At 40.7% G+C, this 24,430-nt stretch overlaps 1 protein-coding gene across 3 annotated transcripts in view; it reads left to right on the plus strand.

Annotated features, from left to right (window-relative positions):
- The first annotated feature begins 1,289 nt into the window (after nucleotides 1-1,289).
- PSEN1 (presenilin 1) overlaps nucleotides 1,290-24,430 on the plus strand; it is a 74,621-nt gene continuing 51,480 nt past the window's right edge. Inside the window, exons 1-3 of one of the 3 annotated variants that reach the window (XM_029237916.1) lie at nucleotides 1,290-1,415; nucleotides 9,841-9,922; nucleotides 10,015-10,142. In XM_029237916.1, the coding sequence (XP_029093749.1) occupies nucleotides 10,068-10,142 (75 nt within the window). In that variant the 5' untranslated portion in view covers nucleotides 1,290-1,415; nucleotides 9,841-9,922; nucleotides 10,015-10,067. Of the gene's footprint in view, nucleotides 1,416-9,840; nucleotides 9,923-10,014; nucleotides 10,155-24,430 lie in introns of all 3 variants that reach the window. The other 2 variants (XM_029237913.1, XM_029237914.1) reach the window with 2 other exon arrangements.

Below are 24,430 nucleotides of genomic sequence, written 5' to 3' on the forward strand. Positions count from 1 at the left end.
CCCGTGAGCCATGGCCGCTGAGCCTGCGCGTCCGGAGCCTGTGCTCCTCAACGGGAGAGGCCACAACAGTGAGAGGCCTGCGTACCGCAAAAAAAAAAAAAATTGTTTTTGGGGGGTGTCAACCTTTTTGTTTCCCCAACATTCTCTGTTAATAGAAAAACTTGCTACTGCTACTTCTGTTCTTAAATATAAAGTGTGTAAAACCTATTTAAAACCGGTCATGTATTCGAGGGGGGCAGGGAGGAGAGATGGCTCTAGGAATATGAAGGGTTATCTTGGAGGGAGAATTTAAGAGAAATAAAAAAATCTCATTTGGCCAGATGCCATGTTATTGATTTCAGTTTTCTGATTACCTGTGAATTTGAACATTTCTCCATTGTTCACCTTTGGTTTTACATGATAGTACTCATTGTTAGCTTTCAGATGAATGTATGTGTGTGGTATGCTACTTAAGGAGTTATTGGTACTGTTTTTACAGCCATTTGAATGGAAAGCTGGAAGATGCAAATATCAAACAACCATAGAGCAACTCACTGTGTACCAGATACTATGTTAGGTTTTGGGATTACAAAAATAACACGATTGGGCTTCCCTGGTGTCGCAGTGGTTGAGAGTCCGCCTGCCGATGCAGGGGACAAGGGTTCGTGCCCCGGTCAGGGAGAGGCCGCGGCGGTGAGAGGCCCGCGTACCGCAAAAAAAAATAAAATAAAAATAACACAATTTATGCTCTCTGAAAGCTTACCATCTAGGAAAACTGGTTCTTACACTTGGAGCGGAAGAATCCCAGACGATGTTTGTTTAAAATGCAGTTTCTCAGGTTCTCACCCACCAAAAGTTTTGATTCATTGGGTAGGGGATGGAGGGCACAGGTAGTTACAATTTAAGTTAGCTTCCTTTTGATTGTGGTGCGGCTGATTCGCACTGAGAAACACTGTACAAATAGGACTATAGAGAAATGAAAGAAACGTTAGATTTAAGATGCCAGCACTTGTAGGAGAAGCACACACTGGGTCCAGTTTACGTAGAAATTTTGATCCTCAGCTCAAGAGCAGTAGATCTCTGACAACCTCATACCGGTGCTGGCACCATCAGGGGTCGGAGGGTGCCGAGAGGGGAGCAGGGTGTCCCTCCGGGTCGGAAGGCCAACGGGAACGCAGGGTCTCCTCCTCAGTCCCCACTCACCACCGGAAGATCCACCCCCTTCCTCTGGTCCACGCCCCTCCGCCTTTGGCCCCGCCCCTCGGAGGCTGGTCACCAACGGCTCCGGGGCCGGAAGTGACGACACCGGTGAGGCCTTTTGGGCGGGGCCTGGGCCGGGCCGCTCCAAAGGCCGCGATTTCACATCGGAAACAAAACAGTGGCTGCTCGGGAAGGAACCTCAGCTGCTAGAGGCCGGTGGTGGCGGCGAGGAAAGGGTAGGTGCCCGATGGGGAGCTGGGGAGAGAGAAACACACCTCTCATCCGGTGCCGACACGGGTGGCTGCGGGCAGGGCCGGGCCCTTTGTCGTTGTCCGGGCCGCGGAGCCGGTGTCCTCGAGAATGGGGAGCGGGGTGCGGTCGGGCGGGCACCAGGGAACCCCGTGTGGAGAACGAGTAGGGGCGGCCCGTTTCTCGGGCTCCGGGCGCGGCGCGCGATCAGGTTGAAGAGAGGTTCCCCTTCGCAGCCTTGGTCCGGAAGTGCTGGTTTCCCGAAGACATCTCAGGGCGCAGGTGCCTTGGGCGGGGATTGACCGTCTTGCCTGGAGTGGAGCAGGAGAAAGAGGAAGCGCCTGGCGCTGGGTCTGGTTGAGCAACTGTTGAAACTCTGCGCCTTATGCCCTGAATGTGTCCTTGTCCAGGGGAAGCGAGTGGCACTCAGGGCTAAGTTCCTTCTGTCTCAGCTCGGGACGGAATACAACAGGGTCTGCCTGATCGGGACTGTCACGAGGCATATATGTCCAGTGCTTTGCATGTATTTTAGATACTTGACGTTTTCATCCCGCCCAAATTCCTTTCAAATAAATATCTGCTTCTCTTGTAGGAGAGTAACTTAATAATTTTAAAAGCATTGCTTGCCTGCTTTGGACAAGATGAATAAAGTGTTCAAGGTTTACTATGTGAGATACGAATAGTATGCAAATTATGGCAGAGTACATTGTAAAAGTCATAGTATTCTCTGAAGTTTGAGGCAGGTAGAGATTACATCTGGTTAAGGGCATCTTGTTATTTACGTTATCTTTTACAATGGAAAGGTTTACACCCTCGGAGTTGAATTGAGAGCATTGTATCAGAGGGTGTACTAGGAAGAGGGGCCCTCTGGATGCTAAGGGTCCAGTGACCCAGTGTGCACATTTAATAACTGTTATGAAGGAGGATAAAAACAGGAAAGTAGATTGGAGCCTGTTGCATTTGGCTTTCAGTCACCTGCAAAAGCCAATTTCAGTTCTCCTTAACTCATTGCAGGGTTCAGCCAACTTAAACCCCCTCCCACCTCCATTTAATAACAAGCCCTTAATAATGAAAAGGAGCCTATTTATTGAGTGGATGGATTCCCTCACCTCTACCCGCCTTCCCCAAAGTAAAGTAGATGATAGAAGCGGCATCGATCATCAGCTTTTCCATTCGTCTACTCCTAGTCCTTGGGTAGATAGTTACCACAATTCTGGGCATACTTTCCTCTGAATGGATATGATCTAGTGCTGAATTTTAAGTTAATGGCTGCCCCTAGTCCTAGACTGCCTCGTGAATTTCCATTTGGGGAGAACTGGAGGATTGGAGTTGGTCTCTGAGAATCATTCTAGCAGGAAAGATATAACATTTGTCAGCAAGGCTAATGTGGTCCTCTTCCCTCTCAGATCCAGGTTGCCTCTGCTCCTGCTATCCCACTACTGTTACATCAGATTGCAGGGAGAGACTTCTTTTGGATGTACTCTGAAAAACCTTTCAGAGCCCGCTAATACTGCCTCTCCTTCATGTGATAGATGCCAGGCAGATTTGGAAGGTGTTTTGAGCTTTGCTTTTCATAAGTTTTGTGATAAGAACTTTGCTTTAGGCACGTGGGGGCTAGAATGGATAAGAGATTTTAGGTGACTTTTGCATAATCCGGGTGAGATATAATGAAAAGTTGACCTTTGATGGTGGCAGAAGCTTAGAAAGGAAGAGTATCATCATGAAGAGGACATAACAGCCAATTGAGGCGCAAGGAGTAAAGTGTAAAGTTGACTAGGACGCTTTAAGTTTAGAGAATGGGGGAGACGATTACAGAAATAAGGAAGTTAGAGGCAAAGAACTAGTCTAGAGAGGAAGATGATGAGGAAACAGTTTGGAAGTCTCACTTTTGAAGTGCCAGCAGTTAAATATCCCATGGACAGGCCTGGAGCTGTAAACATGGGTCACTTAAATAGACTTAGCAGTTGATGTTGGAGCAGTGGAGGAGATGCCTAAGGAAAGAGGGGGGACAAGGAAGCCCAGGCAGAGCCTTAGGAACACTTATAATGGGGGGGTGAAAGAGGATGAGGAACCAGCTGAGGGGAATGAGTGGTGGGAGGAGAACCTCCATAGTGCAGTGTCATAAAAACTGAGGAAGGGAGGGAAGCTTCAGGAAGGAAAAGGTTGTCAGGGATTTTCAGTATTAAGCCTGTTTGTAGGAGAGAAAACCTGAAGCTTTAGAGCAGTACTGTCCATTAGAAACATAATGTGAGCTACAAAGGTTAATTTTACATTTTCTAATGAGCAAAAATTTTTCAGATAGAAATAGGTAAAATTAACTTGAATGATATATTTTATATAACCCAATACATTTAAAATATTTTTATTTCAACATGTAATTAATGTAAAAGCATACTTGTCTGTCTTCCCCTCTAGATAGTAAGCTCCTTAGGTGAACAGAAGCATCGTCTGATTCACTGGCACCCCTGGTACCTATCACAGTGTATGGTTATGTAGAAGAAACCCAGTAAGTGTTTGTTGATTAAAGGGTATTAATATTTGGTTTTCACAATGCCTTGTACAGTTCCTTAAGTTGATCTAAAGCAAATGAGAGAATGCAAGTATTGCTGAGTATAGTCAATGATTTACGAATTAATTAGGTGTGAATAGTCATTTTCTTCATTAAAGATTAGTTGTGTTCTACCCATTTCCACAACAAATTTGATACAATGACTCAGGGTAATTATATCTTCCATGTAGAAATTAAATTTGGGGGGGAAAAGAATCTATAATAATACAGAGCCATGGTCCCATATCCACAATTCTCAAATCCAAAAGCTCCTGAAAAAAGTGAAAGGATAAGCAACACTCTTTGGGTTTCACTGTCTCCCATCACCCTCAGATGGGACCATCTAGTTGCAGGAAAACAGGCTCAGGGCTCTCACTGATTCTGCATTATGGTCAGTTGTATAATTATTTCATTATATAGAAATAAAGTGCACAATAAATGTAATGCGCTTGAACCATCTTGAAACCATCCCCCCACCCCCGGTCCTTGGAAAAGTTGTCTTCCACGAAACCGGTCCCTGGTGCCAAAAAGGTTGTGGACCGCTGCCTTAGAGCATTAGCTCTCGCTCTGCTTAAAGGGGACAGCTAAGACAATTCTGCTTTTCTTGTCTTGTTCTGGGGCCCAGACTGAAGGGGCAGTGGCCACCCAAAGTAAGTTCTTCATGAGGGAACAGCAGAAGTACAGAAGGCAAGGCTACCTGCACAAGCACAGTTTAACTGTCTGTGCCACATCTGCCAAAATCCCATCAACCAAAGCAAGTCATAAGATTGTGCCCAAAGGCCTGGAGTGGGTAGTAGACTGCACCTACCTTGAGGCCAAAGCAAGTCACAGAGCCAAGCTCAACATCACTGGAGAGAAGTATTCCTCCCTTGGGGATGCTGGGGGAGGGAGTGAATATTTGCTGAATAATAATCTAACCTACCACAGATGGTTCACAGAAGTAGAGTGGGAAGGAAGGAGGGAAAAAAAATCACCAAATAGGATGTATCACTATCCTTGCTCTTTTCAGAGCCTACCACTTTCACAAAGCCTCTTGTAGGGCTGGGGAAATTATTTGCTCCTGGCCTCTTAAAATTCTGAGGGTCTTTCTAGGCTGTATTCCTGAAGTTTTAAATTAATTTCAAGTTATTTTTATTTATTTTAATTTGTTACCTTGGATGGGCTTCCCTGGCAGTCCAACGGTTAAGACTCCGCACTTCCAGTGCAGGGGGCACGGGTTCAATCCCTGATCAGCGAACTAAGATCCCACATGCCGCGTGGCATGACCAAAAGAAAAAAAAATTGCTACCTTGGGATGTAGTGAGAGACAGAAATGTACTTTTCTGTTGGTGTTTCCTTAAATGGAATTTTTAATAAGCTCCTTTTTGGGATTTTAAACACTGCTCCTGTGATACTTTTCGAAGTGCTGATGGATAGGTTTTCTGGCTAGACAGACTTTTCTGTTCAGCACATCTGAACTTCGAGATTATTTGTATTCTCTTGGAGCTTTTTTTTAGTCTTTGTATACAATAAAAAGAAATTGTAGTTGCCCATCAGAGAAGGATTTTTTTTTCCTTTTGTCTGATTGAGCAAGTGTCTTGAGAAAAAAGGAATGGATGGCAGTGAATTCGAGTGTTGTGCTGTATCAGTCTCAGAAAATCTTTAGCAGTTGGCCAGAGAGAGAAAACACCAAAATCTACTTACATTCCTACTCCCACTCCCTATGCAATCCAGGTCACACGAAAGATCCTCACTTCCCAACAACTGTCTTTTCTTGCTCTCAGGGCACTGTTAAGAATGTTACAAAGCCCACTGGTGTCTTTTGCCGCGCTGCGGGAACAGTGGGTCCGGGAACAGTGGGTCGTTGGCTTTCTCCGTGCAGTCATCAATTGTTTTCAGCTGTTACTGGACCAGAGTCAAATCCAGCTTTGCCTGCCCCTTTCTTTGTACCAACAATGATTGTCTGTTCACCAGACCTGACTGAAGACCTAGCTAACCCTGTTGCCTACCTTTGCTTCCTACTGAGCTCCATGTAAAGAGCAGCTCTTCCAGGGAGAGTCACCCTGCAGCATTGTGATCTTCAACACATCAGTGGAGGCATGAGCTTTCTCCTGTTGAACTGGCAAACACCTGGGCTGGGCATCAGAAGACCTGGGTTCTGGAACTGGTGTTACTTGCCTCATAGTTGTACACTGACAGATTCTTTTACCTTGCCTGAGCCTTAGTGTTTTACATGTAAATACAGATGTGTCTTTTAAATACAGTCGTCCCTTGTGGTTGAGGGGGTAGGGGTGGAGGAGAAGTGGTTTCAGGACTCCCACCCCCCCCACCCCCATGAGCACCAAAATCCTCAGATGCTCAAGTCCCTTATATAAAATGGCATAGTATTTGCATGTAGTCTACACACATCCTCCTGTATACTTTAAATCATCTCTAGATTACTTATAATACCTAATACAATGAAATGGTATGTATATAGTTGTAAATACAATGTAAATACTATTGTAATTATTTGCTGGCACAAGCAAATTAGGTTTTACTTAATTTTGGAATTTTTTTCAAATATTTTTGATATGCAGTTGGTTCAGTCTGGGTCGACTGTAGTATTGGAATATGTTAAAGTGACTACTGTATTATAGATGATTCTTACAAGATTCGTCTGAGAAAGCTCCAGTATGATAATCAGTTTGTGTGATTTCTTTTAATAGTTGGACAGATCCTATAAGCATAAGATTAATAATGGGAACCACTTAAATTAAAATGACCAGATTCTCATTATAGCTTATCTTTAAAAAAAAAAAAAAAAGAAGTACCAGGACTGTTATATTGGGAATGCTTTTGAAACTAGTTTTTTTTCTTTAATAAATTTATTTTATTTTATTTATTTTATTTTTGGCTGTGTTGTGTCTTCATTGCTGCACACGGGCTTTTCTCTGGTTGTGGCGAGCGGGGACTACTCTTCGTTGCCATGTGCAGGCTTCTCATTGCGATGGCTTCTCTTGTTGTAGAGCACGGGCTTCAGTAGTTGTGGTGCCCAGGCTCAGTAGTTGTGGCTCGCGGGCTCTAGAGCACAGGCTCAGTAGCTGTGGCGCATGGGCTTAGTTGCTCGGCGGCATGTGGGATCATCCTAGACCAGGGCTCGAACCCGTGTCCCCTGAATTGGCAGGTGGATTCCCAACCACTGCGCCACCAGGAAAGCCCTGGCACTAGTTTTTAATTTCTAGTTAGACCAGTTATTGAAGTTTAAGATCTCATTTACTACTTTTTTTTTTTTAAGATCTCATTTATGTCAAAGCAATAGTTTTACTAGTAATAAAAATCAGCTCAGTGTGTCTTAATGCTCACTGTTATAAACTCCTAGATGGCAGGGATGAAATTTTATATAGAGGCAAAGTAGTGTAATACGTGAACCTTTGCTTTGCTCCTTTGCTTACTGAATGTGACTTTGGGCACGTTCATGAACTTCTGTGTGCCACGTTGTTTTTATCTGTAAAATGGGTAAAGTGAACATAATTAATTAAATCCTCTCAATGTCTGTCTTTGAGTTTTGATATAAGTAGACAGCCAGTAAACTCCTGTTTAGTGAATGAACAATCACTTTTCTTCTGCTCATATTGTACCTGTAAATGTACTACATTTTATTTACTTTTTATTTATTTTTGCCTGCAGAGCCTTTTCTTGCCTTTTGCTTGTTTCATTTGGCTAACACTGTCTTGCTTACTTGGTTTTGTTTCTGAGGGATTGTATGAGAATATCAGTGACAGATTTCTAAGGGTTTTTTTGTAATAGAGCTGTACTTTAAATGACGTGGTGTAGTCTTCAGAGCAGCCAGTGGAGGTAACCAGTTGCACCTTTTTCTGTTTGCCGTCCTGTGGCATTTCTGCATTAGCTGAGGTAGTAGGTGCTGTACTAAATGTTTTTGTGAAAAAGAAGGGAATAATATGTGCTGTGTTGTTGATCATTAATGCTACATTAATGTTAAATTTTCAATTAGATAGTCAACTTTTAAAAATATAGAAGCATAGGTCAGGACATTTACTTTCAATACTTTGAAAATATAACTGTTCTATTGGAATCCACCTCCCTTTTGGGTAAGCTAACATACATATTGCCAAACCCTAAATATAGGTTTACACCCACAAAAATCTATTTGACTTTTTTAATTGAAGTATATAGGAATGTGCACAGATCGTAGGTGTACAACTCAGTGAATTTTCACAGACTGAAACCTCTGTGTAACTAGCACCCAGATCAAGAAACAAAGCATTACCAATGCCCCCAGAAGCTTCTTGTGTACCCCCTTCCAGTGATTAACCCCCATAAAAGTAACTATTGAATCTATTCTTAATTTTAATTCATTTTATTTTTAAAACAAATTAATATTATATATTTAAAACAGAATTGCATAAGTACATCATGTTTAGTTAATATTAATTAGCAATCCTGTGATCTCATACCAGCTAACTATGGGCTGAAGTTGGAGGGGAGGAGAAAGGTAGGCACAGTATTTATTTATTTTATTATTATTATTATTTAAATATTTATTTATTTGGTTGTGCTGGGTCTTAGTTGCAGCAGGCGGGCTCCTTAGTTGTGGCTGATGGGCTCCTTAGTTGCGGCTCACCCGGCTCTTTAGTTGTGACATGCAAACTCTTAGCTGCAGCATGCATGTGGGATCTAGTTCCCTGACCAGGGATCAAACATGGGCCCCCTGTGGAGCGCGGAGTCTTAACCACTGTGTTACCAGGGAAGTCCCAGGCACGGTATTTAAAAGCATGTAGGATAGGGACTTCTCTGGCAGTCCGGTGGTTAAGACTCTGCGCTTCCACCACAGGGAGTGGGAGTTTGATCCCTGGTGGAGCAATTAAGATCCTGCATGCCGCATGGCGTGGCCAAAAATAAAAAAAAGTATGTAGGATAAAAGGGAAAGCATACCTTGATTAAGAATTTGTCATGATTCGAATGATCCAAATATAGGTCATTAAAGGTTAATTGGAAGTCAATACCTTTACTAGAGGAAAAAGTTGCTTTATGTGTTTTTGATGAAAAAATCATTAGAATAAGAAAGAATATTTAGAGTGTAGAAGTTCCTGAAGTTAAAAGTAAAAATGAAACAAGACATTAACAAAATGCTTTCATGTAAATATGTACATGGTAATGTTTTGGATACTATAAGTGAATTAGAATACTGCTTAGGTATGCGAACAGATTTTTTTCCTTCTATATTTCTGAAGACTTTCAATGAAAAGGATAGTTGAAGTCATAAGGAATCGGCTGATGGAAATTCAGGTAGACAGGCAAATGAGAATGTGGCCCCCAGGAGGCTGAAGTGTGGGAGACAGAATGATGATGTGTGTAAGCAAGGCTGTGCCAGGATGCAGAGTAGAGGCTGGGAGTTAGGAGTCTGCGATTTTGGTCCTGGTCTGCCCAGTTGTGTGCTTTTAAGCAAGTCACTCAACTTGCTTTTGTAAAATAGATATGTTACCTGTTTACCCTGTCTTGGGTCATTGTGGTAAAGAAAAAAAATGAGATGATAAAAAGAAATTTTGCAAAATTAAAAGCACTAGACAAATAATTTTATGGTGATGTAAATTAGGTTGGATTGGAAGAGGGATGTTGATGAGAACATTCTTTAAGATCATTTAGCTCCCTTTGCTCTAGATCTGAAATCATTAGATATCATTCTGATTGAAAATATTTGGTTTCTCAAGTAGATCTACTCATTACCAAGAGGTATCTTGAGCTGACAAAAGTTTGTCAGTTGAAGGTCCTGGCAAATTAATACATTACTGGTTTACAAATTAGTCTTATAAGTATTTAATTGGTGTGAATGGGTTTACTAGGATTTGACCAACTCTGGGTAACCCAGTAAAATCCTATTTCAGACCTAATCCAGGAGCCTGCAAGTGACAGCAGCCTGTGAGGTCCTTAGAAAGCTTGGCCTGGAGGATAACACATGAAAGAAAGGTTTGTTTTTGGTGAAAGTAACTTATGAAAGTGTTTCAAAATAAAAGTATAACTGTAATGCACAAAAGACTGTTTTCTTTTTCCCTTTTCAGAACCCCAAGAGGCTCTGTTTTCTGTGAAAAAGTATTTCTGTACAGTTGCTCCAATGACAGAGTTACCTGCACCCTTGTCCTACTTCCAGAATGCACAGATGTCCGAGGACAACCACCTGAGCAATACTGTACGTAGCCAGGTACAGTGTCAACCTCTACAACTGCCCTTTCAGACTGTGGATTCAGTGACCACCCTCCCTCGCCTCCAGGAGAGGCTCAGGGGGCTGAGCAGGCTTTCTCTACTTTATCAAATTTACATATTTGCTGAACTTCAAATAAGGGAAAGCATTGTACCATTTGGTGCAGGGGACACAAGGCTGTGTGAGACTTGGGTGTTGATACAGTTCCTCCCTGGCTCAGGCATCACCTCCTCCTCTGAGGCCTTTTCCAACTTCCCCGGCTATTTATTATTTTACCTAGCTTGCTCTTATTCTTCTATGAGCTGAGTACATTTTATTTACTTTTAGTTTTTCAGTGCCTAGCCTGGTTCTTTCATTTTTTTTTCTTTCTTAATTTTTTTTCTTTTTTTAATGTATATTTGGCTGTGTTGGGTCTTCCTTGCTGCATACAGGCTTTCTCTAGTGTGGCAAGCGGGGGCTACTCTTCGTGCAGTGCACAGGCTTCTCATTGCGGTGGCTTCTCTTGTTGCGGAACACAGGCTCGAGGTGTCTGGGCTTCAGTAGTTGCAGCACGCGGGCTCAGTAGTTGCAGCACACGGGCTCTGGAGCACAGGCTCAGTAGTTATGGCTCACAGGCTCTAAGGCGCACGGGCTTCAGTAGTTGTAGTGTGTGGGCTCTAGAGCACAGGCTCAGTAGTTGTGGTGCACGGGCTTAGTTGCTCTGCAGCATGTGGGATCTTCCTGGATCAGGGCTTGCACCCGTGTCCCCTGCATTGGCAGGCGGATTCTTAACCACTGTGCCACCAGGGAAGACCCTAGCCTGGTTCTTGACAGTGCTCAGTAAATGCTCATTGACTGAATGATGAATGCAGGGCTAAGGGTAGAAGTCCTAGGATAGGTCAAAGGAGAGAATCAGGAAAGGGGGTGTAGTCAGTGGCATGGGACACAGACACTTCACTGGCTATACACACAGACCAGAGCTGCCTGCCACTCTGTTAGCTAACCATTACAGGTTGAAGGCAGTCCACAAATGGCTTGTGAGATGGCTGGGGCATCAGCCGCATTTTTAGAGGTGGAGCCAGAATGGGGAAAGCCACAAGGCCAACTGTAAGCTATGCTGGATGCAGGGGATGGGGGGCAGAGGGCATACTTTCCTCTATTAGAACCAGAGGGCAGAACCAGTGATAGAAGGAAACAGGTTCTGGATCAGTAAAAAGAAATTTCCTCCCAAGGACTTTACGTCTGAAAGAGCGTAGGCTGCCTTGTGGGCTAGTGTGTGCATGTCACTAAAAGCAGTTACGGAGGCTGGAAGACTACCAGCCAGATCTGCAGAGGGTTAGTTCGTGGAATGAGCCATGAACTAGAGCACTAAGTGGCCTGGAAGTTCCCTTCACACTCCAAAGATTTAGGATTCCAATTCAGGGTCAAAACGTGGGAGGAGGGCTTCACAAAGTAAACTTTGATGGGTGCGTAGGATTAGAATAGAGCAAACTGGGAAGTCATTACTGAGAGAAGAAATAACACTAGTGGAGGAAGAATTTTCCTACCATATCAATTGACAGGGGACTCTATCTGGAGATACGTCAGCAGAGGCAGATGACACTGTATTGCTAGAGCATTTTTAAACAAGTGAAATCAAGTTAAAATGAATTTCAAGGGACGCCCTGAAAGAGAACACCTGAGGGGTTGGGGGAGGGAAGAGGGGCTGTCGCGTCTGGTGCCTGGGCGGGTGTTTTAACAAGCAGTGGTACGAAGGACTGATTTTTCTGACAGCACTCCTGCTCCTCTGCTGTGTGTCAGCAGCTTGACTTACTCCTTTTTGCTGTTCCCCAGGAATGGACTTTTGAAAAGATAGGCTGGGCAGGATTATAAAGTTCTTGGGGTACAGGCTGTGAAAGTTTGGATGCTACAGACTTTGTACTCATTTTCAAACTGTTACTTCAGAGAAGAGAGGGGAAAAGTGGGAACAGTTGATGTAGGTCTCTGGGTGCCCCTTCCTTAACCAGAGCATCTCCTAGTTTATCTGTTGTACATATTGATCTTCTGTGGATCCCTTTGAACAAAAGATTCCACAGCTAAGAAGTTAAATGTCAGTCATCTGCCCCAAACCCTCCAAAGACATCTCATCTCAGAATAAAATCTAGTCTCTGAGGTTTAAACTGTCCCCTCCCCCACCCTCTGTTGTCTCTCACCATCTTCCCCCTCCCTCACTGCTTCCTCTGGGCCCTGGGTTCTCCTCCCACTCTTCTCCCTGGGTCTCTTCAGTTCCTTCAGGCCACCTCCTGAGTCACCTTATCAGTGAGGCCATGCCTTCCTTCCCTGCCACCCGGCACTCCCTGTACCCTTCCTTGGCTTTACTTGTGCGTAGCACTTACCAGTGTTCCTAACATACTGTGTAGTTAGATATGATTTGCTTACCTGCTTCCCTCAAAGAACAGTGCTTGGCACATAGGAAGCTCTCCACTGTTGGTGTAATATTGTTTATATCCCTCACACTCAGGTTTTGTGGGGCTTTCCTGGTATTTTTTACTGCCTTTTTTTTTAACACCTCAGTGACTGATAAATTGAAAAAAGGGTAGCTCTAGAGGAGGTACAAATGATGTAGGATTGTTATTGATAATTGCATGTGTTCATGGTCTAATTTTAGCAAGTCTTAGCAAGTTGTGTTCTCAGTGGTACCTTCCAGATCTATTAGGGCACCGTTGTCCAGAAAATCAGGCCTAATTTATTTGTTTACTTTTGCCTCTGCTGTTGATAATGTGATGTTAATTGAGTTTATCTTTTATCTCCTTAAAAATATCTTCTGTAGCTTATGAAGATCTCATGCATGCATTCTTATATTTTCCAGTTACCACAAGATAGGTATTATTGCCATTTTACAGTGAAAATGCTTGTCCAAGACCACATAGAAAGTTAAATAACAGACCTGGAACTTAAAACTGTGCTTTCTAATCCCAAACTCGCTCCAGTATTTCTTCTGTTCTTCCAACGGTCTCATACCCCAGAAAAATGTTGTAATACTGAAAAGAGACATTGTATGAAAAAATGCTGGGGAAGAAAAATACGAAGTCTATTCATTTTGCACTAACGTACTTTAAAAAACCCCAAAGAGCGAGGAAAAGAATCTCATCGTTATGTTTTTTAGCTATAAAGAAGCCATTGTTTAAGTATATGCTCTGGTTGGTTATGAAAAAATGGGGGTAGGTCCAGATTTAAATTGGACATAGAAGACTGTTTTTGCAGATTAATTGAAAGCAGCTCTTTTATTTCTGCTGTTGGATAGTGGAGTTGTTAAATACAAGTACCCGAAGACAAGCCTCTAAAGGCACAAAAAGTCCTTATCAGGCTTATTTCTTCTTTATTTGCTCAGGACTAGTTTAGAGGAATTAAAAGGAAATTGACAGATGTGGAAAGTGTGAATCTTTCCACACTACTCAGGAGAGGAAACTCTCATGTTGAATGTCTTCAGTGTGTTGGACTCTGTGCTAGGTGCTGTGACAAACATTATGTAGCTTTAGGGCCTGGCATTTTGGGGATGTTTATCATAAATGAGCAGATTTTCCTTTTTCCTCTGTCTTCCCCTCCTTTGAATAGCTACCCTAGTGAAGTGCTTATCTGTATGACTCTATATTCTAGAGTACTCAAACATGCTATTTTGCAGTAGATATTACAAAAAGAAAATTCATTTAAAAATATTTTTGAAACCAGAAGGAGAGTGAATATCTTCCCTACAGACTAGGTAAAGATCAGTGTAAAGAAGTGGAGCCTCTGTTCCTTTCCTCTACTCAGTATCTCCCTCCAAAGTCAGGAGCATCCCAAGTCTTGAATTCATATCATGGGGCAATGCTTTGAGTTTGGGAAAGAAGTGAGAGGTTAACTGGGTATTCAGAATTGTCCAAGAACACTGATGAATTGGCATTTAGGGCTTGTGGCTGAATGAGATGTAAACAGGTTCCTCAGAAGGAAGAACTAAGTTTGATCCACTTGTAATTTGAAGTAGCTATGTGTAAGTTTGGTTTAATTCAGCTAATTTCTTAGTACCTCATTTTTCCCATCTGTAAAATTAGCTGATTTGCTAAATAAATTCTCTTCCAGAAGCTTTGTTGTGACCAGAAGTTAGGGTGGCCAGCTGCCCCAGTGTGCCTGAGACTGAGAGGTTCCTGGAAGGCAAGACTTTCAGTTTTAAAACTGGGGCAGTCCTGAGAAAATAGGATCAAGTTGGTTACCCTGTAAGAAGTATAATGAAATTGAAACCATTTTGGATCTGATTAACCAAATCGTACTCAATTAGATGACTTTTCTTGTGTAACTTCAAGTATTGTTACATGATATATTGTTAGTGTTAAGTAGAAGATAACATTTAAAGTATTTTTCTCTTTCCAAAGGTCAAATGTTGCCGGTGGCTTTATTCTTCAACCCTTAGCAGATACAGTCAGGGCAGCCTTAGCCCAGAAAATAGGTTTTCCTTTTGTAGGCTGCTATAGATAATCTCATTCACAGTGAAGGGATTTGAAGTTTATGAGATTAGTCAGAGAGCTGAAAAATAGTGGGCTTCTTTTAATCCGAATATTTATTTCTTAACTTTTTATTACATAATATTTTAAGCATATAGAGAAAATGTGGCAAATAATATAATGAGCACCCATGTACCTGCCACCCAACTTTATTAAACTTTAACATATTGTCTTTTTTTTTAATTGCATCATTTTGTTGTTGAGGTAAAATTTATAAATAGTGAAATATGTAGATCCGAAATGTATAATTCAATGGATTTTTAAAAATACGTGTACCTGTATAACCAATATGACAATCGAGTTATAAAACATTTACATTACCTCAGAAAGTACTTTTGTGGCCCATTATAGTCAGTTCCTACCCACCATAGACAATCATCATTTTGATTTCTTCCTTTTTTTTTCTTTTTTAACTTTTATTTTATATTGGAGTATAGTTGATTAACAATGTTGTGTTAGTTTCAGGTGTATGGCAAAGTGATTCAGTTATGCATATACATGTATTTCTTCTTTTTCAAATTCTTTTCCCATTTAGGTTATTACAAAATACTGAGCAGAGTTCTCCGTGCTATACAGTTATATATATAGCACAGGGAACTCTACTGTATAGCATATTGTCTTATTTGCTGTGTGTACTTTTTTTTACTAAGTTTTTTCTGTTCCTGTTATATATTGATTGTACACTAAATGAAATCGTAACCAAACAAGACAAAATTTTGCATTTAATTTGGAAAGATAGTCTAGTTATACAAAAGAAATTACAGATAAAATTGAAGCACCTCTCCCACATTCCCCTTCTTCTCCCAGGATAGTAGTTACTATCCTGAATTTGGAGTTTGTCATGCTTACTATAAATATTTATGAACATAAACAATATTGAATATTATATAATATTACTTTGCATGTTTTAAAACTTTATATAGAGTGTGTGTGTGTAAAAGTTGTACAAGAAAGTTCCCACTTTCTTTTTTAATTAATTTATTTTTGGCTGTGTTGGGTCTTCGTTGCTGCACGTGGGCTTTCTCTAGTTGTGGCGAGCAGGGGCTACTCTTCATTGCGGTGCGCTGACTTCTCGTTTTGGTGGCTTCTCTTCTTGTGGAGCACGGGCTCTAGAGCACAGGCTCAGCAGTTGTGGTGCACAGGCTTGGTTGCTCCATGGCATGTGGGATCTTCCCAGACCAGGGGTTGAACCTGTGTCCCCTGCATTGGCAGGCAGATTCTTAACCACTGTGCCACCAGGGAAGCCCTTCCCACATTTTTGAAATTTATATATGTAGGTGTATGCTGCAGAAGACACATGTTTTGGGAATTTATATATAGGTGCATGTATCTCTAGTTCATTCATTTTATTTTGTGAATATATTAAAATCTATTCTGTTTATAAATATTTGGTAGTTTCCAATTTTCACAGTAACCAACAGTGTTACAGTGACATTCTAATTCATGAATCCTTCTGCACATGTGTGAGTTTCTCAAGGATCATTGCTGCGATTGGGTATAATGATCTTAAACTATATTTGAGATTGCCAGTATGCTCTCCAAAGTGGTTACACGTCAAGAGTGTATGGCTGTTTGCATTCTTTTACATCCTTGCCAGTTCTTTTTTTTTTTTTTTTTTTGCGTTACGCGGGCCCCTCACTGCTGTGGCCCCTCCCGTCTCGGAGCACAGGCTCCGGACGCGCAGGCTCAGCGGCCATGGCCCACGGGCCCAGCCGCTCCGCGGCATGCGGGATCCTCCCGGACCGGGGCACGAACCCGTGTCCCCCGCATCGGCAGGCGGACCTTCAACCACTGCGCCACCAGGGAAGCCCATCCTTGCCAGTTCTTGATATTGTCTGACTTATTATGTGTCGGTTGGATGGGTTTTTTTTTTAAATAAATTTATTTATGTGTTTATTTAATTTTGGCTGCGTTGGGTCTTCGTTGCTGCATGTGGGCTTTCTCTAGTTGCGGAGAGTGGGGGCTACTCTTTGTTGAGGTGCGCAGCTTATTGCGGTGGCTTTTGTTGCAGAGCACGGGCTCTAGGCATGCAGGCTTCAGTAGTTGTGGCACGTGGGCTCAGTAGTTGTAGCTCATAGGCTCTAGAGTGCAGGCTCAGTAGTTGTGGTGCGCGGGTTTAGCTGTTCCACGGCACGTGGGATCTTCCCGGACCAGGGCTCGAACCAGTGTCCCCTGCATTGGCAGGTGGATTCTTAACCACTGCGCCACTAGGGAAGCCCGGTTGGATGGGTTTGAAATATTATCTTATGTTATTTTAATTGTATTTCCCAAATTTCTAATAAAGTTGAGCTTTTTTTTTTTATTGGCCATTTGCATTTCTTCTTTTGTGAATTGCCTGTTCATGATCTTTATCCATTTTTCAATTGGTTATTTGTCTTTTTCTTACTGATTTTGTAGAAGTATATTTTTGGAGGGGAGGAGGGATGCTAATCTCATGTTAGCTATATGCTTTTCAAATATTTTCTCCCATCTGTGGCTTCAGTTTGTTGATGGTGCCTAGTTTAAATGTTTTAAGTAGGTGAATTATCCTTTCCTTTCAAAAATGAAAATTATTTGGTTTTTTTTCAATTAAAAATAGATTAAGAAAGATATTCAACACCCCTGAATACAAAAAATACTTTTCCATATCCTATAAAGACAGACTGAACTGAAGTAAACTATACTGGAAACTGCTGTGTAGTCCAGCTAATGTTCAACTGTTCCAGTTATTGTTTTACACCCCTACCAGAAAAGTCTGACAAGGAAAAGTTGGGTGATTTTCCCCTTTTATTTTTTCCACATGTTCTATAATATAGTTATCTCATAATTTAAAAAGAAAGGTATTTTTAAAGGGGAAATTTTTTGAATGTAAAGAAAGGTCACAAAAGGACAATATGCTATCTGGGGAATATCTGTGGAAAGGGGAGAAGCATTCAAGGTGTCCATGATGACTGACTAACAGTAGTGGGAGAATTAGAGCAGCTGATGTAAAAGAAACTAAAAAAGCATGATAGCCTGGGGTCTTGATAATTGGAGTTTATATTATGCCCTTGATAAAAGCTTCAGTTGTGTTTGTCAGTCTCCATTTTAAAAGACTGAAATGTTTACAGTGCACTATAGAAACTTTTCATTAAAAATATTGAGTTTTTGGACTTACGCCTTAAGCAAGCTTTCATTTTCTAGAAAACTAGCTCATATAAAAATCTTAATTCCTGCTAATAACAGATGAGAGGAGTTACGTCGTTTTCACCTTTTCACTTTTTAGAATTTTTTACTTTTTTATGGTTGTTGACCCCATCTAGGCTGTAAAATCCCAAAAGGCAGAACTTCATTCGTGTTTCTCTGCTGACTTTAGAGTTTATTGATCACCCAGTATCTCTAAACCAGTTCAATACAAATATCCCTGCAAAAGAACAAAGCGGCTTTTGTTTTTTTCTCACGTTAGCAAGAGAAAATTTAAAATTTTCTATCTGCAAATAGAAGTCTGAAGTGAATCTTCTCAGTTGCTTAAGGACTTCATCTTTCATGTGAGAGGGTGCTCTGGGCTCCCTGTGCTCTGGACACACTTCCGTAGCCATCTCACATCACTGCTGTTGCCACCGTGTCATTATCTGCACTGCTGTCACCATGTGGGGCAGAGCTCCAGTTTTTAAGTAGAACAGCTGTCAAACATTGGCATGTCACAAGAACCAAGTGGAGAATCCATTTTATTTATTTCTCCCTCAAGAGTGCGTGTCCTGATTCCTTAAGATGGCATTCAACCAAAAATTTTACTACTTTCCATTAGTTTACCCACCACCTCTAACTAGAAGCTAGCATGGACTTCATGTTTGTTTTTGCCGTTGGTTGGCTATGTCTATAGGGACTGGAGACTGGAAGGTCGACTGACTAATGACAACTATTTCTGAGAAAGGGCAAAGCTTATAAGTTGTAAAATAATGGAAGTTCTTTGTTTTCTAAATGTATTTTGCAGGTAAGATATTAAAGTAGCTCTAAGAAGAACATTATTTGGGCCTTTTTCTATAGTTTGTGATCTGTCATCATCCTTTGGTTTACTTTTACTATATCTATTAATTTGTAAAGTTTTATTTTCTGGTGCAAAATTTTGATGGGTATAGTTCATGTTTTGATTTGATGTAGATTTACAACTTTTATGTGGATTAGCTGAGACCTTTTTGCTTTTCTAAGATACAAAGAAGTGATTTTTTTGAAATAAGTCTAAAATTCATTTATATTGTTAATTAAGCCTTATAAAATGTATGTTACAGCAGTGACTTTCAAACCTTAGTGTGCATTGGAATCCCTGGAAGAACTGTTAGTACGAATTCTCTGGCCCCAAATCCAGAATTCCTGATTTTATAGGCCTGGGATGGGGCCAGAGAATTTGCATTTCTGATCAATTCCCAGATCATGCCAATGCTTCTGGTCCAGGGGCCATAATTTGAGAACCACTATATTTGAATAAAGAATTAAAGAGAAAGTGACATTAGAGAAAAACAATTAGATTTATAAATTGAATACTCTGTTTTAATTCATATTAGTTTATTCTGACCCAAATTTTCTAGTCCTTAAGGAAATAAATGTCAACAGCCTTTTTGATTTAGAATAGAAAAAAATCAGTCATTTGCTAACTAAAAAAGGAGCCTTAAAGTAGTAATCCATTGAAAGGTCAGTAATAATTCTCTATGTAAAGCAATTGCTGAAGAAGACATGTAAATCGTTACCTTCAGCTGCTAAATTTACAACATTAAAATGTGTCTGGTCTTTATAAAAGAAGGTCATCTGCAGTATCTTTTCTGAATTCAAAATATTAAATGCAGAGAACTTTATTAAGTTACTAGCAAATCATAAACTGGCAGAACTAACCCCCTCATTTTCTAGATGATAGTGGGTCACTTTTTTAAAGTGTGAGAAATCCTATAAAATTAAACAGAATGCAAACCTATAAGCTGTTGAAAGTGGTGATTAAGTACTTGGGACCTCGAGGAGAAAAAAAATAAATGAAAGGAGTGATCTAAATTTAAGCTGAATCGGGTCCACGGGCTCAATCAGCCTTTGGATGATGATGTTACTGTACTGTTTATGGTAATGAATTTGTTTTCCCATTTATGCTGAAATGAAATAAGGAGAAAGAAGAACGTAAAATCTTGGTGACCTCCAGAGGAACATGCTTGTTTTTGCATGAGAGTAAAGTCAGAAATCCTTGGCACAGATCTTCATAGTTTGTTAAAAAAAAAACCAACTCTAGGCTCAAGCCTAACACAACAGCACCATAAATGTTAAATATTATCTCTCACCAGTTATATCAACTGTTCAGGGAAATGACAGCCTTCCTTGATGACAGAGTGATGGTTAAAGCTCTAACTCTGGGCAATCACAAAGCTTGGACAGGTGCTGGATGGAATTCTGCTTGCTGTTGGAAACATATTGCGTACGATTAATAAATATTTTCAAGTTTCCACATAACTTGCCAGTTCTTCAGTTAAGCTCCTCTTCTAGTTTTTCCTACAGTGCAGGGCTTAGGAGCCTCACAGTTCTATTTGTGGAAATCCAAACAATATGTATAAAGTCTTATAAGATTCATAGTTTTTCTTATAAATAAATATCCATCTTTAAGTAAATAATATGCAGATATATTTATATCAACATAATGGAATACAGTGTTAATTTTTACATGGGACTTATTACATGGGAATGTATACATGAAATAATATTCGATGAAAAAAGTAGGATGCAATATTTGTGAATGTTCACTGTAGCTATGTACCTATGTGTGTGTGTTGAAAAACACTAGAATTTGAGATGTAAAAATGAGTTGTTTTCCTTATAAAATCATCTAAGTTCATATTCAGCAATACAAAATTATAAAATGAAGTGTGGCAAAACTGCCATGAACAAAGTCAAAAAACAAACTGGGCAAAGGCTTATAATGCCTAATGACAGATATATCTTAATATACGAAGAATTCTTATGAAGCCAAAAGGGACATAAACAACTCAGAAACAATATTACCAAAGGATACGAGCAATATATGTATATGGAGGAGGAAGAAGAAATATACATGGTAATAAATATATGAAAAGACTAGTTGATCAACCTTACTAGTAATGAGACATAGAAATGAAAACCTTTCATTTTTCACCTATCAGTGAGCAAGGCTTGATCCCCATTGCTACTAAAAGTGTGGGGAAATAGGCATTCTCGTTTGCTGTTCACGGGAGTTAAATTTGTGTTTATTTGGAGGCAAGTTTTCAAGTGAGTCCACTACATATACATGCCTTTTGGAGATAATTTGGCAATTAAATCTAAAAAGGCTTATACCTTGTGACCTGGCATTTCCACTCCTAGAAACTTGTCCTATAAAAACATTTCCATAAGAGTGCCAGGAAATATAGACAAGAATATTTATTGAAACATCATTTGTAACAGTGAGAATTGGGGGATAACCTCAGGCTTTTCTTATGGTTTACCAAGTCCGTAGTATAAGGTAATGGCGAATAGTAGGATCTTTTGGCTAAACTGTCCAAATTAGAATCTCTGCTCTAGAACTTCTTCACTCTGGGATCTTTGGCACACTATCTGATCTCTCTGAGCGTCGATTTCTTTATCTGTTAATGAAGTTTAGAATATTAATAAACTCAGAGTTTTATTAGGATTAAATGAGACAACTCATCTGAAGTGCTTAGAGTGTCTTGCACATAGTCAATAAATGTTAGCAATTATTATCATAATTGTCATTATTACTGTGCCATTACTGTAGTGTTTAAGTTGAGGTATATTTACAAGTGTTGGTATAGAAAGGTATCTGACATATCATTAAGTGACAAAAGCAAATTGCAGAACACGGCTTTAAAAGTATCTGAAAGTACATCAGATTGCTCACCATGTTCATATTGTGGAACAGAGATTAGGAAGGACACTTAGTTTCTATGTTATAAACACAAGTTGATAACACTTTTTAAAACTTCTAAAAATGTTTATAAACCGGGCTTCCCTGGTGGCGCATTGGTTGAGAGTCCGCCTGCCGATGCAGGGGACGCGGGTTCGTGCCCCGGTCCGGGAGGATCCCACGTGCCGCGGAGCGGCTGGGCCTGTGAGCCATGGCCGCTGAGCCTGCGCGTCCGGATCCTGTGCTCCGCAACGGGAGAGGCCACAACAGTGAGAGGCCCGCGTACCGCAAAAAAAAAAAAAAAAAGAAAAGTTTATAAACCTTTGTTTATAATATTTCTTTTAACTACAGAAATAAAACTAAAAACCAGGGGCAGGCAGGCAGAAAACAAGGTTTTTTAAAAAAATGGGCAAGCCCTATGCTCTATTGAAAATACCTCCACAATTTTTGCTGCCTGAGAACTATCCCTGCCTGAGGGTCCACATGCTTTAGTGGCTCGACCTGTACTCGCATCATGTTCTGAAGTGAGAGAAAGGAGAAAGAATTAAAATGAAGCCTCTGACGTAATGGTGTAGGAGCTCTGGGGAATGTGGCTTCGTAGGAACTCACTTCCCACATGCTGGCCACTTCCCATAGGACCCTGCCCTCGCTGAAACTTAACAACATTTATACAGTGAGTAATCCTTCCTCTGCCACTGAAATGAAATCATTTATAATGGCTACAACGCTGGTTTTTCTGAATCTTAAATATAGCCTTTAAGGGCAGAATTGTGCAGGCTGTAAAAAGATCCTTGGTGGCCAGAGCATAGGGGGAAGGTGAGGGATCAGTAGGCAGAGAACGGAGGATTTTTAGGACTGTGGAACTATTCTGTATGGTACTATGGTAGATGCATTTATTATGCATTCTTCAAAACCCACATAATGTACAATACCAAGAGTGAACCCGAAAGCTAACTATGGAGTTTGGGTGATAATGAGGTGTCAGTGTAGATTTGTTGGTTGTAAAATGTACCACTTTAGTGTAGGATGTTGATGGGGGAAGGCCGTGTGGGGCAAGGGGTGTAGGGTGTATGGGAACTCTTCGTACTTTCTGCCAAGTTTTGCCGTGAACCTAAAACTGCTCTAAAAAATAAAGTTTTTTTTTTTAATTAAGAAAGAAATGAGCTACTAAGCCACACACACAAAGAGACCTTTATGTTCTTATCTTTTAGAAATATATACTAAAATATTTATGAAGGAAATGATACGTCCGAGTTTGCCTCAAAATAATACTGGGGGCAAATGGGTGTGAAAACAAATGGAATAAGATTAACCATGAGATGACAATAATTGAAGCTGGTAAAGTGCACGTGGGGCTTCATTATACACTTCTGACAGTATTTGCTTTAACTTTTTCCATAGTAAAAAGTTTGTTTTTAATTAGCCTTAAAAATAATGCTAAGTCGTCATTCTAATATTTAGCCAAGATTTTTCATTTTGGAAATCCCTCAGTAGTTCTAGTGTCACCTTCCTAATGTGACAGTTTTCAAAGGCTCTACACACCTCTTTGAGAAAAACACTTTTTTCTTAAACATTCACTTTTAAAAAAATATATTTATTTATTTAGGGACTTCCCTGGTGGTGCAGTGGTTAAGAATCCGCCTGCCAATGCAGGGGACACGGGTTCAAGCCCTGGTCCAGGAAGATCCCACATGCTGCAGAGCATCTAAGCCTGTGCACCACAACTACTGAGCCTGCGCTCTAGAGCCCATGAGCCACAGCTGCTGAGCCCGCGTGCCACAACTACTGAATCCTACGCCCCTAGAGCCCGTGCTCCACAACAAGAGAAGCCACAGCAATGAAAAACCCTCACACCACAACGAAGAGTAGCCCCCACTCACTACAGCTAGAGAAAGCCTGTGCGCAGCAACCAAGACCCAGTGCAGCCATAAATAAATGAGTGAATGAATATATATATATTTTTTTTTTTTTTTTTTTTTGGCTGCCCTGGGTCCTAGCTGCAGCATGCAGGATCCTTTAGTTGTGATGTGTGGACTTTTAGTTGTGGCATGTGGACTCCTAGTTGCAGCATGAGGACTCCTAGTTGCAGCATGAGGGCTGCTTAGTTGTGGCATGCAGACTCTTAGTTGCAGCATGCGTGCAGGATCTAGTTCCTCAACCGGGGATCAAACCCAGGCTCCCCTGCACTGGGAGCATGGAGTCCTACCCACTGGACCACCAGGGAAGTCCCTAGAAAAACACTTTTTAAAAAACAGCTTTGTTGAAGTATATTTGTCACACAGTGAACTGCATGTATTTAAAGTATACACTTTGATCAGTTTTGACATACATTTGTACCCTGGAAACCACCACCACAGTCACAATAATGAACATAACCATTGCACCTAAAAGTTTCCTCATGCTCTCTTGTAATCTCTCCCTCCTGTCCCTCCTCAACTGCTGTCTATTCCCAGGGAACCACTGATCAGATTTTTGTCACTATATTCTAGTTTTCATTTCGTAGAATTTTATATAAATGAAATCATACGGTACATACTCTTTTGAGAGGCTTTTTCATTGAGTATAACTCCTTCTAGTCAAGATTCATCAGTCTTATAGCATGTGACAGTAGTTCCTTTTTATTGCTGTGTTGTATTCCATTATATAGATATACCACAGGTTTTTTTGTTTGTTTTGTTTTTTTTTATCCCTTCACTTGTTCATGGGTATTTGCATTGTTTCTGGTTTTGGGTTATTACAAATAAGGCTGTTGTGGATGTTTGTGTACAGATCTTTGAATAGACATAATTCTTTCATTTATTTTGAGTAAATACCTAAGAGTAGAACATGATCCAATGTAGAAGGTATATATGTAGTTTTTTAAGATACTGTCAAACAGTTTTCCAAATTGGTTGTATAATTTTGTATCAGCAGCA

The sequence above is a fragment of the Monodon monoceros genome, unplaced genomic scaffold (assembly GCF_005190385.1).
Source record: "Monodon monoceros isolate NGI ecotype Baffin Bay Population unplaced genomic scaffold, NGI_Narwhal_1 Super_Scaffold_21, whole genome shotgun sequence".
NCBI lineage: Eukaryota > Metazoa > Chordata > Mammalia > Artiodactyla > Monodontidae > Monodon > Monodon monoceros.